General features: G+C 40.8%; 2 protein-coding genes across 4 annotated transcripts; one reads left to right on the forward strand and one right to left on the reverse strand.

Moving 5' to 3' along the window:
* The first annotated feature begins 762 nt into the window (after positions 1–762).
* Positions 763–6,201, forward strand: gfral (GDNF family receptor alpha like). The gene is made up of 9 exons (XM_037465533.2): positions 763–860; positions 1,144–1,275; positions 1,682–1,837; positions 2,016–2,075; positions 2,802–3,114; positions 3,603–3,862; positions 3,948–4,028; positions 4,362–4,443; positions 4,545–6,201. Exons 1-9 carry the CDS (start codon positions 824–826, stop codon positions 4,612–4,614), a joined length of 1,191 nt encoding a protein of 396 aa, XP_037321430.2. The 5' UTR covers positions 763–823; the 3' UTR covers positions 4,615–6,201.
* Positions 6,124–16,172, reverse strand: hmgcll1 (3-hydroxymethyl-3-methylglutaryl-CoA lyase like 1). Of its 3 annotated transcripts, XM_037465540.2 has the most exons (9): positions 15,883–16,171; positions 15,089–15,166; positions 14,497–14,604; positions 14,061–14,156; positions 13,725–13,873; positions 13,401–13,464; positions 13,020–13,208; positions 7,611–7,736; positions 6,124–7,249 (listed from the first exon to the last, which is right to left on the reverse strand). In XM_037465540.2, the coding sequence occupies exons 1-9, from the start codon at positions 15,976–15,978 to the stop codon at positions 7,145–7,147; spliced, it is 1,011 nt and encodes a 336-aa protein (XP_037321437.1). In that variant the 5' UTR covers positions 15,979–16,171; the 3' UTR covers positions 6,124–7,144. The 3 variants fall into 3 exon arrangements, with proteins under 3 accessions (XP_037321437.1, XP_037321438.1, XP_037321439.1); XM_037465541.2 differs by lacking the exons at positions 6,124–7,249; positions 7,611–7,736 and adding an exon at positions 11,400–12,603 and having other exon boundaries at positions 15,883–16,172; XM_037465542.2 differs by lacking the exons at positions 6,124–7,249; positions 7,611–7,736 and adding an exon at positions 11,400–12,501.
* Between the last annotated feature and the right edge of the window lie 706 nt (positions 16,173–16,878).

The following is a 16,878-nucleotide window of genomic DNA, read 5'->3' on the forward strand; positions in this document are numbered from 1 at the left end:
TGGCTGTTATTTCACCAAAACTGAAACTGGGATTGAAGAAAACTAGACTTTCACGAAGTTGTCTCAAAGTAGCATCTGGAATGGATGCTTTCATTATGTAATCATTTGCCATTTTTAGGCCTACTGTGGAAAAAGCGTTATACTATATATTACATTACATTTATGTTTTTCATTTAGCTGACACTTTTATCCAAAGCAGCAAAGAGGGGACAAAGCCAGAATAACTAGAATCATGAAGGTTTTCTTCAAGGAAGCCAAACTACAAAGTCCTTTACGTCAGGGCCATCGTAAGTGCTAACAAAGTGCTACCTTCTCCAGGTAACGTTGGTAGTTGGAAGCTGTGTCGGCTCTCTGCTCATCCAGCAGACACATTAGCATTCATCATTCAAATATAATTCACCCTCCGTTCAAGCAGTTCATGGTGTCCATTAGGTCCTGAGCAAATCATTGCTTTTAAGGGCTTTACTATGTTAGAGAGCTGCACACTATGATCACACCTTAATGATGTATTGCTATAGCTGAAAAAAATCTTTTGATCTCAGAACAACAACCAAATCCCTTAGTTTATTCCGACCTGTAAAGATTAGAAAAAAGTCTGTGCATACAAAATTATTCAAAAAATATTAATTTTTGTTCTTCTTTAATTCAGTTTTGTTCTTGAACTGCATTCATTACATGGTGCACAGTGCCACCTCCAGTAAACATGTTACATCCTGTTCACTGTGGGGGGAGTTTCCCCAGTTTAAGTACCAGCGACATCAACGTGCACGCATCAGCAGCAGGAGCTCTTCAGAGGTCCACGGACCGCTTGACAGCAGCTACCATGCAACCGGTCCATCTGGAAGCTGCGGTGATCCTTGGTGAGTCAGCAGACCCTGTGGATGGAGGGATTTTTTTACGCTATGTGTTTTCATTGAATCTAACTCAAATTAAGGATTTCTGGGAGTATATAATGTACAGTATAGCCAACCAGCTTGTGTCTACATTCAGTGATATTTAAACCTGCAGCAGTATTTGCACTCTAAACATAGTAAATTTATCAAAATACTGTGTAGGTTTATTTAATACAATATATTCACATAAAACTCCTTTTTAAAGACAAATTATTTTATTTTAAATTATCAGCTTGTGCTTGTATTTCAGGGTTTATTATTCCTCAGATTTCCAGCATCAGCAATTCATCTCCACCTTCTGAGTGTTTGGCTGCTTTGGGCACCTGCATGTCAAATCTATGCAAGCGGAGCGAGGAGGCATTTTACGGCCGTGTCTGCGAGGGTAAAAGTGACAAATGCCAAATTTACCATTTCTGCTGCAGGCTATTGGAACATTGTGTTATTTTAAGTTTTTTTTGTGGCATTATAAAAGTAATATAATTTCCTCAGTAGCCTCAGGACACAAGGCTACCATATTGAATTGCACTTCTTGGACTGCCGCTTAAATGTAATAGTAAGGCAACAGCCTGGAGCGAGGTGTATATAAATAAGTAAATGGATGGTAAATGTGTGCCTTTAAATTATGTCTGTTTTGAGATTAGAATCCTGTATGATTATAGTTCATTTCATGTTGTCACCACGTAAAATCAGAAGAGCTGCAACAAACACTTGTCGCTCAAACAATACCTCACCTGTTCACGGCAAAACAGATTTTTTTCTGCCTCCCTTTTGTATTTGTGTTATTCAAGATGAAGGGTGCCAGATAGAAGGCTTAGAGGTCTGTAACTTGACCATCCAGACTGTACTGGACCAATTTCCCTCTCTGCCCGGGTGTGTGTGTGCCTGGGAGGAGGAGCTTTGTGACTCTATACAAGCGCTGGCCACACAATGCCAGCATAAGCCAGGTGCAGTATTCTCAGTCGTCTCTGTCATAAGCATTTGTTGGTGGAATTGGATTTTTTGTTTACCAAAGGCTGATGTACGGTTTGAATGAACACTATTGTGCTGATAAATGAACGGGAGACTGGCTTTACTCAGCATTTGTTGGAGGACAGATAATCATGTTTCCCTTTCTTCTTACAGCAGCTCGGCAAAGGAAAAGCTCAGTGATGGACTGGCAGTCAAGCAGTTTAATAGGCTATGGTAATTATTCACCAGCTGCTGTTTACAACTCCTCAGTCTGTGTATCATCATAGCAATATGTGTACCTCCAGACTCCAACCACTGAGGCATTTTTAAGTACATTACCAGGTGGACATATGTCTGCAGACAGGTTTTGTCACAACACATGAGCATCACAACCGTGCAAGATGCAGTAGTTACACTACACTGCACTTCGGGTGCCAATGATAGCACATTGGACCGGGTCAGGAGGCACATCGCCCCCCCGATGGGAGTTGAACCAGACCCAACTTGAAAATAAACCTTCATGTTTATCTCAACGTCTGTTCTGCAACGTGTTGTGACTGCATCCTGCACCAGTCAATATGTGGTGGCAGTGACAAAATAAATGAAGGATTAACACATGCAAACTACAACTACTGACAACCCCTCCTGTGGTAGTAAATTCCCTCTACAGTAGGTGTCTCCAGGGCCACATTTTGCAGTGAACTTGAACCATGTATTATGCAGGTAGCTTTTTCAAAGCAGAAATAGTATGACGTCCAAGTAAAACTCATGCATACAAAAAACTAATGAATATGCAAGTTGTGATGAATGCGATTGGAAATAAAGTGTGCAAATTGCTTGATATTAAAAAAGAAATAATAATAACTTGAAGACCATCAATTCACATTTGTGAATGTTTTGAAAAACATTGTGCTCCATGTATGTAATGTGAAAACTCACTTGCACCCTTCTTTTTTGCAGTACACGATAATTCTGCATCCTGCTTGGACCAGATAACAGTTTGTGTCAGTGATACAGTTTGTAACAGGTACCTAGCACTTGTGCTTCAGGTGTGCATGGCACAATGCAACCGGGACCGCTGTCAGCTAGTGACTCAGCAGTTCTATGCTAACATGCCCCACAACGTTGCAGAGATGCTGGTCATGTGCCAGTGTGACACATCAGATCACACCTGTTGGGAAATGACAAGTGCTCTGCACAGTGGTACATGTGGAGGTCAGACCTGGATCTGCCAGGATACAGTAAATCAGTGTGTCGAGGACACTGCCTGCAGGTATGTTGCTTCATTTTCTCCCTGTATGGTCTAGAACTTTAGACTGCATGACGCAAATGTCCGCAGCAAATTTCAGCCCAGGTGTTGGTACAAGAGAAGAAGTGGGAGGATCAGCAGTCATTAGTGTTCATTACCTGGTAAACACACAACTGACCGAGTCTGGACCATAGGTTCTATCGATCTGGACCTAAGTACTAGAATATTTGCTCAGGTAAAAGCCCTGTTTCATTAATTAAACGTTAAAAGTAAGCCAGTTTAAATGTTCCGCGACGAATGTCACTGTGACAAAGGGAGTGCGTGGTTGATATATGCTGCTACTGTCAAATCAACAAACAGAACATTTCTTTAAATGGAAATATAACAGACAGGCTTTCTGCAGTCTGTACATATTTATTGATTCAATTAAAATTGATTGAATTCCATTATAGATTTCCCCTAAACAGTCATAAAAAAACAACACTTACAAATGTTTTCCTGTATTTTGCCAGAGAGATATTAAAGTCCTTTCGAGAGAAATGCTGGGACCCCGAAGACGCCCAATGCAGGGACAGTGACCTTCAAACTGATGAGTGTATCACCCGGATGGATCCAGCTCGCATCCGTGGTGCAGACCCTGAATGTAAAACTGCCTTCTTGAAAACGTTGGGCACAGATCTGCACTACCCTTGCACATGCAAAGGGATGCGCCACGATGATCTACTGTCATGCAACACGATTTATGATGTGCTGCACAATAGATCACTCTTCCGTGAGTGGGTTTTTGGTCCTGTTCCAGGCATTATGTTCCTTTTCATTTATTGAAAACATTTGAACACATTTTATGTCTATTCCAGTGACACCTTGGAAAAGCAGCAGTGGTCCTACTAAACCTCATGAAATCAATGAATCTGAGCAAGATCCCTCACGGTCACACGGTAAATGTGCATGTGAAATTCAGCACTATACTTGATTGTGATAACTATAAAATCTAAAACATCATTACTGAGTGCAGCGCGGTCCATAGACATGCATATTAGATTTAATGGAGACTCTATATTGGTTGACCTTCTCTTAGTGTCTTGAGATTGTCTGGCGACCTTTGAAAGGTACAATCCGCCTTGCGCACAACGTGTGCCGGAATTGGCATCAGCCGGCGACGCTCAGGGATTAATCAAAGATAACAAAGGAGGGACGGATATTAATACTGCTGTTAAATATTGAATGTTTATTATTGAATGTATATTATTATATTATGTTGTGTATTTCAGATTATGTCTTGTATGCTTTAGCAACTGTGCTCCTTGTCGGCGTTGCTGTATTGATCCCTGTGGCTGTTGCCAGTAAAATATGGTAAGTGAGTAAATCAACATTTAAAAAATCTCTCTCTGTAATGTTTAATGCTTGTACAAATTCATTTTTACTAACATATATTTATATTTTTTGTTTTTTAGGATGTTGACCAAAAAAGAAAAAACTAAATTTCACTCCCACCAGAAAAGTAACTGTGTTCTTGCTCTCTGATGCTCGTTTGATCTGTTAATTAATACATTCATTATCACACACAGATACTTCATTATGGTGGCATTGTGAGATATAACAAATGGTCTTTGTAACCCAATGCAATGTTGAAAGGAGGCCTAATCAGTGCAAATTAAATTGAGAGTATGTTTATTAAAAAAGGTTAAGAATCTAATATGTAACAGTTATTAATGTTATATATTCAATTTCATCAGTACTTTTTGTCATTAATTTAGCCTGCTCTTGGCTTAATAATAACCTAATACCCTTAAGTTTGTAAGAATATTAATCAATGTAGAACAGATAATTCATCAATGTAGAACTTTTATCTTTTAAGGAAAGATTAGTTTGAATGAGACAGAGAGCAGGGAGGTTTAATGCTGTGGCCTGAATAACACAACTTGGAGCGTTTGCTCAATCTGCTTAAGAAATGTTTTCATCATCCATATTCGTGGAGACAGTTATATGGTCTGTTAGTTAATTATTAGACTCCGGAGGTACATAAGTAACTCTGGCTGTCACCAGCTTAACATTTAGCAATCCGCTGTTCCTGTGCTTTTCATGAGAAAAACATCAACTTTTGCACAACTATCCAAACAAAGGAAAGAATTATAGTAATAAAATATAAAATAACCTTTTATGAAAATGATGACAAGGTTTTGACTGTGTGCTAGTAGCTAATCATGTGTTGGAATAGTGAAGTGAAGCAGCACCGGATCCACCGTTACAGGCGGTTTAGATTCAACGCCTCATCTGACCGACATGTCTGGACTTTGAGAGGAAGCTTCACCCGAGGAAACCCCAGGGGAGAGATTGTGACTGTAACACCACCGCATGCCGAGGCCAGAGCATTCCTGCTGTTTGGCAGCAGCACTGAGTCAACCATGAAGATGTAGGTGTATACATAGGAGAGGAAGACGTGGACGGGCAGTAAAGGGGGATGGCTACAGATTTATCTTTTTTTTCTTACTATTTTCTGTGTGTGAAGGCTGAAAGTGAATCCTTTTTTAAACTCATGGCCTTTGGCTGGAAGGCAGAAATACACAGTGTTTAGTCCCGACCAAAATGAAAGTGCTACACTCGCTGAGTTAGGAAATGATCTCACCTTATTGAAACAATTGAGAGGTTTTATGGATGGGAATGGAACAATGAACATCGCTTTAGTCTTGTTAAAGATGTTGCAAATGCTGCTTTAAGGTTAACACAGGGGGCAGTCAAGCTCGGCTTCATGTACGCTGTAAAGTAACACATCGTTACAACTGGACGGCGAAGCTAAAAAGAGTACATTTTACTCTTTTTATTATCTTTAACCAATGCGTCAAACCCACTTCCCAGCAAAATGGAAACTTCCATTTATTATAAAAAATTGGGTGAAAGTGATTTTTAGGTTTCTGGTGCACACAGAATCCTTCAACTAATTGGTGGATCAAGGTGCCTTTAATCCAATAAAGACTCTAAATAGAAAAACAATGGACAAACTAAACAATTTTGGCCTGGACAAAGACACCCACATCTGTTATTTTTTTCTTTATTTGGATCGTCTTAATCCTCCAGCATTGGTTTCACGAAAAGACAATTATCTGATAATGAGACAGTATATTCAGCATTGACTGTTTGCCACCATACTACAGATACAATGGTATTAATCCTTTAGTGTCACGTTCCATTTCAATATTCATATTTCATCATGTTTCACAGACATCACAGGATATAAAAAGACAGAAGAAAACCACATTCAACACTCACACAAAGGATCCTCTTATACTGTCACTTATGTCATGATAAAAGCTTTTTCATTGTCAAAAAACGATAATGGGGCACTTTTTAAACAATCTTTGGCAAATCTGAGGGCAAACACTGTTCAGAAACGGCTTTTTTATTGTTATTTTAAGGTACTTAAAGGAGTCTAGTTTGTGATTATTATTTATACGTGATCAGAGTCCAGCAGGAGAAGCTGAAAAGGTATTTCAGAGAAGTAAAGTGCATAAAGAGATATTCCGCATTAGTAATAAATTGAGTTCAGCTAATTTACAAAACAGACTCAATTCTTATTTTTTGACGTTACTTGTTAAGGTTATTGACCTTCACAAAGTAATGAAAGTAATTCATGTTCATTGCATGAATTTGTCTGTCAATTTGATAAAGAAGTGAATACGTTTTTAAAAGGCCAGTATGCATTATCTGGACATTCATCAGTTACTAACCCACCTTTATTGTCAGCTAATGTAATATCTATCCATACAGAGATACATGACCTACAAGATTTTTAAGCCAATCATAATGGTGTCTTTGTGTCATTCTGCCTTCAAGACACACTCTCAATTTGTGGATGTGAAAAGGGAACTGAACTCAAGAATGGCCTGAACATCCTTTGGTCTTCCTGGAGATCATTTGGATGAGACGCCTCGGACATTTTCGCGAGGAGAAATGTACTTCAACAACAAAAGCAAAGCAAGCATCTGAAGGCAGCAACAACAAGGGAAGCAGTTTCAAGGGAGTCAAATATCTTAATGTATTCCTTTAAAGAAACGCATTACAGGATTCTGCCTCTCGCCCGGGCGACCCTTGAGTTCGTCTCGCGACCTAAAGCCTCGCAGATGAAGTCTCCAGCCTCTAAAACTTTGGCAAGGTTCACACCCTACGAAGAGACATAGCGCTGCATTAGTTCAAACAAAATGTCTTCAAGGTGTCTTTGCATAAATGCTGTTCATTCATATGAAAGAAAGTGTGCCATAGATGAAAACTAAAGTGTAGTGAAACACCTCACCAGCAGGGGTAAGGGTTGCTATACAAATTGTCCCTGACAGAGCCATGCAAAGCTGTGGGCTTGTGCAAGTTGCGTAAAACCGATGGCATTATAAAATAAACATTTACCAGGCAGTATGTTTGCAGAGTGATTTGTTCATGTAAATAAGCTCTGAAAGATTGTTGAGTTAAGTTGATCTGTTGGGATTACAGAGACCTAAAATACCAAAAGTGCACTGTGAAGACACACTTACGGTTTCAATGCCCACGCCATGGAGCATGTAGAGCACGTCCTCTGTTGACACGTTGCCAGATGAACCCTGGGCATACGGGCAACCTCCGAGGCCGGCGACCGCCGAATCCACCACGCAGACCCCCATCTGCAAAGGACACACAGCAGAGACATTCAGCCCATTCAGCACACAGGCGTCACCTCAGGTAGAGCTGGGAAAACAAAGATCCTTGTTCTATTGGATTGTTCTGCCCCCCCCCCCCCCCCCCCGCTCCCCCTGCAGCGTGCCTGGCCGGAGGCTGCGGTCGTGTCTTACAGCTGCTCAGGAGAATGGCGGGCCTATGTCTCCAGGATGAGTGGGCACAGAATGTCCCGCAGTACGACTGAGTCATCCTCTTTGTCAGCAGAAACCACTCGCTCCACATAATTACGGCCCGTGTTTCTGATTCTCCAGGTTGCTCATGTTTTCACTGCACTGCCCTGCCCTTAATCATGCGGATTCACTCTGTTGCCACATTGAAGAGATTTTCTTTTGCACGGGCTGGGCGGCGTTCTCTTACACCGGGCCAACAATACAGGAACTGTAGAATTTAAAATAATATACAACAGCATGCAAATAATCATGAATGGCATTAAAAGATCTCTCCTTGGTTACAAATGTGTCTGTTTCACTGGTGGATGTGCCGGCAAAGTATTCATTTTAAGGTTGTTGGGATTTTTGGCTCATTGGCTGCTGTCAGTCAACATAGCTGTTGATAGATAGATGACTTATAGAGATCTTCTTTTTAACACTCACATAGATTATTTTACAGTTTCACATGAAGAGAATAAACTACAATTATTGCCATTCAAGTGACTAACTTAACCACAAGTGTAACCTTTCTTTATTTTCACACCACAAAAACTGATGAGGCCAGCCCTTACATTTTTCACTCAGGTCTCAGGATGTTTTTCACACATCCCTGCGATCGTCATGAGAATATTAAAGATGTTTTCCAGTTCCCTTGGCGTAGCCAGATGTCAGAGCTTCCCACAGTGAGACCAAATGTACACACTCATCCTCTCAGTGACAGTGGTCACGACGCCACTGAGCAGAACCAAGCTAAATGAAAGGAATATGTATTGCCTTTTTTTTTTAACAATGCTGCTAATTGGTTGCTTTTCCTCCAGACAAGAACCTACTTCTTTCAGGGGCCGTCTGAGCCAGCCGTAATTGCTGTTTGTGTTGGCAGCAGGAGGAGGAGGTGGGATGGAAGGAGGTGGAGAACTACTCCGGTGTGAGCGGTGCACGAGATTTCCAGACCTTGGGCAAGGCCAGAGCAGGATATTGTACGAGGCAGATTTGATGTTGTTATCTACTATGCCAATCCTCTCGCTTTCAGCTGCTGACCTTGTAAGGCCAAGGGGTCCTCGGCATACTGTTTCAGAGAGGAACAAGACGGACCTTTCAGCAGCTCGCCATATTCCTCCGGACACTAATCGCGCAGGAATTGGTGGTAGGCAGCTGGAGCTTGCCAACGCTCAGTTCGGTTCACACTGCCCAGAAACCAGATGTGCACTCAATGTTAAACAGCCATATTCGGTGCGCTGCAGCCATATGAAAACAATACATTCCTGGGTAAGGACACGGTGCATTTCTTAACTCGCATGATTCGGGATAAGCCTGTTGACATTGTACACTCCAAGTGGACGAGGCTGAAGATGGACAAGCTCCCATTTTTTGGTTTTATGACTGTGGACGAGGGAGAGAGAAAGAGAGAAAAAGAGAGAGCTTGCATTCACTGAAAGATATGAAGCGCTGATGCTTTGCCCACCACTGCATAAACTGAGAGAAAGCTGAAAGAAAGTGTCACAGATGCACTGCTGACACGTATAGCACCTCTTGCCAGGGGCACATAAATAAGCTTGCCACTGAATATTTGAGGGTGGCTTTGAGATTCACAGAACAAACATCCATAGAAAAAATTAATGACATTTTTACTTCATGATTGATTTGTGTAAATTATTCTTAACTATACAATCACGTAATTTACCTTCAAATATAAACTCCTACTGAGAGAAAAAAAAGGACAATCAAATAAAATACAAAACAGAGTATTTGTTGATTGCACCTGTTGTACCCATTCTTATTGACCAAGTGTCTTAGAAAGAATAATACTTAAAAATGAACTTTAAGGCCAATTCTACATGGTATGAAGACATTTTTGTTGACCTTAATGCATAAACGAATAAAGGGAATTAAAGCTTAACCATCAATATTCCCTTCACATAAAACTATAATATAGTCTTCACATGTTTTTTGCTGTAAAAAATGTAAATAAATATGAAAATGTTAATAATAAATAAATAAATAAAATATAATTTTTTTATTTCATGGAATTTGATTTTCTCACTTAATTCACTCACCACTGACAGGAGACATCGGTAATTTATAATGATTATAATAAAGTGGTATGGTAAATGTCAATTATAACATCATCATATCAACATCTGCCAATGATAAATCCAAGAAATGCAACACGAAGGTACACTGTACTACTCCCAGTAGCTCGTTGCTTATTACTCAAACGAAATCATTGAGCGTGCACAGCCCATCATGAATGAACGGTGCCTCATGGAAAGAGATAAAAGCAAATACTGTTACTGCTGGCCGAGAGCTCGAGCGTGAGCACAAACAGGTCATACTGTATTTGCCAGATGCAGCGGGGCGCAATACCCCCAAAATTGCAGTAAGGAATAAATCATTTTTTGGCCTATCCTGTGAAATCTAAGTACATGCGTTGTCGTTGTGCGACCTGCCAGGAGTAGGTTAGCAACAAAGCTTCCCCTTGGAACCTTCTTAGAAAAAAAGAGAAGAGGTACAAAGACTGAGGAATGTCTTTATCAAGAACAAAAGAGGTGACTCAGGGCTGACAGCGCTGGGGGAATTTATTTCTCTCCCAGTTGGTGGTGGGGACTTCTGGCCCACTAATGAAAAGCTTTGATAAAATCTTTCATTTCCATCTTGCTTATGGATGAGCAAATGGTAGGCAAAATATCCCCAGCTGCTATTATTTTCTGTGGCCATGAGGCAGCTGTGATGAATCATTGTAAATAGGATCCACAGAGGAATCCAACCGTCCCTCTGCGCTTTTTAACCCTGCCATTCAAGATCAAGGCTAATTGTATCGATGAATCCTTCTTCACACACAACCATTGTTGAGCGCTTGTTTGGCACGATGTTGCTGCAGGGCTACAGATGAAAAGCTCTGTAAATCCCTCACTCTCTCTTTTTGTCCTGAAATCAATATTAATCATGTTTTTTGACTTCACAAAGAATGTTTTGGAGCAGGGAATATTTGTTTATTTAGTTTTTTTTTTTTCTGTTTACAACACATTTTTGAGGTGAGCTGCCATGTATTCATCGGCTATATACTGAGTTGACTCTGATATGATGAAGCAGATTAACAGTTATAATCAGTAATTTGTAAGTGGTAAAATGTTTTTTTACCACTCTTCAGCGGGCCTTTTGTTAATCAAATACTTGAAACAGGAGTCATCATAAGGCACACATTCAAAATGATTTTCTGGTTCTGGAGAGTCGGGTCTGCAGCGCCATTCATCTCGTGCTCAGCAGCGAGCAAATGAACGGATCATTTTCCGCTGGCCTTTAAGCGCAGCATTGTCAAAGGGTTCAACAGGCAAGCGACAGACGAGTTAGGAGCCCCCCCCCCCAGGGCCCTTCCATCCACCCAGCTCCCAGTTGCTTTGTCCAACAGACACTGAATAGGTGAGCCTTTGTGCCGACCACCCCCCCCCCACATCTTTGACCCACCCAGCCCCCAATGAGCTTCGTCCTCTGCAATGACAATGTGCTGCAGAGAACTGATACAGCCATATCTGCGTTACCTCTGTGTGGATTCATGTGCGTTTTACACATTCGCTACGGGCAAATCGGTGAATAACACGCCGTCTAGAATTCTTCCACAGGGATTTATAACCTCATTGCATTTTTGTGAGCGGTATAGAAACTTTTTTTACTTTAATGGTCCAATTTTTTTTTTTTTGTCTTCCAATGGGCCCTCCTGTCACTGTGACAGAAGGGCCCATTGGAAATATCTCATGTTCATTAAGATTCTGGGATTTTTTTTCTCAGTGAGCAGTTTCTGAAAAGTCTTGCTTTGTGGGAAGGCTTAGATCATGTTTCTTGATGCCCCTCTTTCCTGTTGACTGATGGCTCCTGTGTTTCTGTGTGTCCCATTGTAACCTACACATTTGTCTTGTGCGTTTTTGATACTCCCCAAAAACAGAGGGTGCATTCATAATGTCCTAAACTGACATTTTGTCATTAAAGCTCACAGAAGGTTCTGGTTTACAGTGAGTTTCATGAATATTTGGAAAAGGAATATTTGGTTTTACGACTCATACTCAAAGAGAAAAGCATTGTTGCTGTTGACATGAACACGTTCATGTGTAATCTAAATAAATAAAATACTCACATTTCCTTTTGAATGGACAGAATAATTCAGTCTAATTAAACATTTGGACTACAATCTATCCTAATTTAGACTGACACTAGTGGAAAATAATCATTACTTTGTTTTCTTTTAGCTAAATTTGTTTTGCATCTCTTAAGAATTAAGACAATGGAGAAACGAGGCTGTACTATAACTTCAATCTCAAAAACTGTCTAATAAGATGGATGGGGAGTGAAGGAAGTTGAAAGATACCCTGGAACCAGAATCACCACCTCAACTTTCCCTCCACATCTGGCTGCTGCTCTTGATGTCAGCACGAGTAAGAATACGGGTCTATGTAATGGCTGAGCATTTGTCCCAGATCATCTTGTGGTTCTGCTCAATAGTGGTCGTAATCATGCATCTGAAGGAGAAGATGTCCAGGGAATCCCTGCCAAGCCACTGCAGAACAAAAAGCTGTCGAAAAAACTCCACATGAGAATGACTCGGGAGGACGATGCATCTGTGTTGTGCTCGTGCAGAGAAGAACTCCTGAGGGAAACGCGCCTCCTCTTCTAACTGTGCCAGTTTTTGGAAGACAAAGAACAAGTGTTTTTCACATCATTTGCTTATATTATTGATGTTCATGTATTCAGGGTGAGACCACTCTCACTTTGTATCCTTAAGGATTTACAAACTCAACATTTAAAAAGGACATTTTTGCTTGTGTTCATATTAGTTTTTTTAACTATGGTTTTTATATCACAAAACATCTATTAAAATGACGGTATGGTCAAAGCTTAATTAGTTGATGCATTTTTTGCACAATACGGAAAAGGGTACTGAAATATCATCTGTCAACACACTACATGTTCTGCTCCTACAGATGATAGCTGTATTAATAATATTGATCATGACATTACGAACCATTGTGGTCAAAAGTAGCAGCAGCAGTTTTGGGATTAAACTTCACACTATGCATTTTGAGGCCTTACCTGAAGTGCAGTCAGGATGTTGGGCAGCGCTTGCCCGTACGTGTCGTGGCAGTGAACCGCTAGAGCGTTGGTCGGCACCTCGGTCATCACACTCTGCAGCATCTTAAACATGGAACCGGGTGTGCCGACACCGATGGTGTCCCCCAAGGAAATCTCATAGCAGCCCATTTCATACAACCTCTTTGCCACCTGAAGAAGAGTGAACGAGTGGTGGAATTCCTTCATTAACAGGAAATCATGGAAAATGACTAACTTTAAGCAAAGTAACTTCTAGAATTCAACTTTATTTTGTAAATGTGATACGGTTTCATTCATATTTTCAATATACTAAGTGATACAGTAAGGATTACAATGCATAACAATGTAAAACAGATATCTCACCTCACAGACTTTGGAAGGTTCAATGTGTCCCTCGAGGGGGCATCCAAGGGCACAGGAGACATATCTGAAAGATCATGTTTGAAAGGATTATAAAAGTTTTCATGTAACTTTTGAAAATATTTGAATAAACTAAAGAACAATTGTTGATATAACAATAATTCAATGAAACAAAGAATTTCCAGCTGTTGACACAGTGTTTTTTTTGTATTCCTGGATGAGAAGATGGCTGATGATTCTCAGAGTTTGTGAGATGTTGCAATGTCATACACAAAGATGAAATTGACTTGATGCCATTTGTTAACAACAGATATCCAGAATACTTGCCCACGGACTGGAATTTGTCGCTCTTTGGCAGCTTTAATGACTTCCTCAAACCTCAGCATGCTTTCGTCAATAGAGCAGTTAATATTTTTTTTACTAAAGGTTTCAGACGCTGACCCAAACACCGCCACTTCAGTAGCACCAGCTGCAACCTTTGAACAGGATAGAGAAAAAAACAACTCGCAAAGATGTTTTGATCTCTGTTTTACAAGTGCAGGCATTATTTGGAGAAAAGCAATGCCGTCAAGCAATGCAGTCAACTGGAATTATATAGCAAGGCAGGGCAAACAGCTGGTTTACAGCAGATATCATCACACTCAATAGAAAATGAATGCTTACAGCATCATGAAAACCTTGCAGGTTCGGTGTCAAAACAGGGTACCGAACATGAGGTTCTCTGTGGATTCCTCTGAGTACATCAGTGTGGTCTGCCATCTAAATCAAGGGGGAAAACATATGATGTAGGAAAATAAACCTTTAAGGCCACCTGAGTATACATTATAATGCACAAATGTTTTCATAAGTTTGGCAGGCAGATATTCCATAATGGACAGAATTACTTTTTTGTAATATTTTTGTAAAATAGTGGTATTATTTATGAAAGGGAGTATATAAAGGGAATCTTAAAACACTCTTTTCCAAAGCGTATCAAAGCGTATGTGTCCAATGAGGATGCAGAGGGAGCAGGGTTTCCTCAGTAGTTATGCAGACAAGAAAGAGAGCCTAATAAATCACTCAGCACTCTTTTCTGCTGAGCACAAAGAAGAGGTATTACCTGCGGTACCCACTTTGAAGAGACAAAGCTGGTGGCCTCGATCACAGGGAGGCCTGTTCCAGAAAGCATGTCTATCAGCTGGATTTTCACCCCCGTCGGAACAATTTCCTGGGGAACAATGAAATTGAAACCGCTCTTTCTGGATTTGATTCTTCTCAAGATGGGCGGTAGAACAAGCAAATATCTGGGTATATATTTATACTTTGCTTGCCAATCACATTGCTGTTTGTGTTCACATACAGAGTCTTGGCTGAACACTTATAGATGTCTCTATATTTTTTATAACAGATTGTTAGAAATATCCCTGCATTCCCAGCAATATGTAACACTGCATGTGTGTAATAAGTGAATGATAAAGCAGTGACACGCTAGGCAGAGTATACGGAGCCAAAATTCGTGTCATCTTTCCTATTAGATTTCAAAGAAAATGTGAAACATATGCTCCTGGAAATTATGGCATACAACCCATCTGTTATGGTTTTATCTATAAAAAAATGGGGGTTTCCAGGGATGATCATCCATAGTAATAAAAATAGTACATATTTATGAAGAAAAAAACAATCTTTGACTTAAATAACAGTGTATAATTTACCTTTTCATTTTGAAGTCCATCTCTCGGTCCAACTTCAACTATTCTGACAAACTCTGGATACTCATGTTCAGTGATGGTCTGGAACAATATTAAAGAGAAACAGAGAAGAGAAGAAGGAGACGTGCACACAGAACACAAGCAGAGTCAGTCAGCCTTTTGGCAAGGGATGCTGTTTCCAACATGAACAACTGTCTACCTCAAAGCCAGATGAAACCCTGGAACCAAAGCCTGTCATGACACTAGGATGCCAATTCAGGAATGTCTCACAGAAGACCGGGACAGAACGTGAGGACACCACCAAACCATCCAAAAGGGACATACTGAGGATTGGAGATCCTTTCACACCCAGCAGACACGGAGCATCACTAATCTGGAGTTGTTTTCATGTCAAATATTACACAAAAATGTAGCAAGAACAGCTGAGACTCAGCTGTGCATCATATTACACGCATAATGGGCTATGAGAAGCTAATTCAGGACTATTGTAGTGAGGATGCTTCTTGAGGTATTAATTAATACAAGCTTAGTATGTGATCAGTGGTATTTATTTTTAAACAACCTTGTGGTTGGACAACCTGTTTTGCCACTTGCAATAAACTAATAGGTTATTCTTCTTAATCATCATCAAATAATCCTGTAGAAAAAGCAAAATGTCCATTGAAGAGGACGTTACATAAGCAGCATGCACTGCAGCTTAAAGACTGTTATCTGAGGCTTGCTTATCCTCTCTGCCATCATCGAGTGACGCGGCAGAGCATGTGCAGCAGATCGGACACAGGAAAATCAATGCTCACCTTCTCCTCCAGAAGCAAGCGTTTTAGCCACGGGTAGTCCTGGATGAGCTGCTCATAGCTCAGGCAGTGCTTCACTGCAGTGGGTACGTTGCCCATCCGATCGGCTGCTCTTTAGCCGGCTGTTACTCCGTGTCCTCAAGACCTGCTCAGACTGCTGCAACCCATGTAGCAAATTCAGGCAACGATATGCTAATGCAGAGGCCTACCAATGTTGGCGGGCCTGGCTGCATGAGGGCGGCTGCAGACGGTGAATCGGCAGTTGCCATGGCAGCCACATTACTGTACGAGGGAGGTCAATCACAACAGAGGGGGATGGGGAGTGAGAGAGAGAGAGAGAGAGAGAGAGGGGATGGTGAGGAGCAAAGTGACGAATCAAGCAATATGGGAGATAAGTTATGCACTTTAGACTGTGAATATTTTTGAGGAAGAATATAATAAGTGCATCCTCTTCTTCTCTGAAATATATTTTCAGGGAAGAAGAATTTACACAATAGCCGTTCCAAACGATGTCTGAACAGTATACGAATGGACTACTTTCTTCCCTGCTGATGCATTTCAACCAGTATTTATTTCCTCAACATTCTGACAGTTGATGTTTTATATCTCGGTTCAACAAGATTACATACACATTGAACTCCCTGTTCCAGTGAGAATGGAAGGTGTCGGGGAAACAGGCTGCTTTGATTGATCTCTGGTGACCTGAACAGTTGAAGGGTTTCCATTGCCAGACGTGCCACTGCTGCCAATGTAAACTGCATGTTGTAATAAAATCCCTTGTAAAGTCGGGGCAACATTTACCATAGAAAGAGCCATTCTTCTCAACCCAGATGTTAACAATACAGGGGCTTAATGAAGTCCTAGAATTCAACCATCTCACCACGCTAAACTGCCCTGTGATGAGAGACCTCTACGCAGGGGAATAGTAGGGCGATATGATCAGCCCTTAAAAAGTTTTTTTCGTAACAAGCTTTAAGTACGCCTAGCAGTTACCACCTT

The sequence above is a fragment of the Pungitius pungitius genome, chromosome 13 (genome assembly GCF_949316345.1).
Source record: "Pungitius pungitius chromosome 13, fPunPun2.1, whole genome shotgun sequence".
NCBI lineage: Eukaryota > Metazoa > Chordata > Actinopteri > Perciformes > Gasterosteidae > Pungitius > Pungitius pungitius.

Excerpts from the sequence above, each read along its gene's own strand:
- gfral (XM_037465533.2), top strand. The coding sequence starts at position 824 with ATGCAACCGGTCCATCTGGAAGCTGCGGTGATCCTTG. Across the intron at positions 2,076-2,801 it reads AAGCAGTTTAATAGGCTATG|TACACGATAATTCTGCATCC; the intron begins GTAATTATTCAC and ends TCTTTTTTGCAG. Across the intron at positions 3,863-3,947 it reads GCACAATAGATCACTCTTCC|TGACACCTTGGAAAAGCAGC; the intron begins GTGAGTGGGTTT and ends TGTCTATTCCAG.
- hmgcll1 (XM_037465540.2), bottom strand. The coding sequence starts at position 15,978 with ATGGGCAACGTACCCACTGCAGTGAAGCACTGCCTGAGCTATGAGCAG. Across the intron at positions 14,157-14,496 it reads CTTCAAAGTGGGTACCGCAG|ATGGCAGACCACACTGATGT; the intron begins GTAATACCTCTT and ends CCCTTGATTTAG. Across the intron at positions 13,874-14,060 it reads TGCAAGGTTTTCATGATGCT|GTTGCAGCTGGTGCTACTGA; the intron begins GTAAGCATTCAT and ends TCCTGTTCAAAG.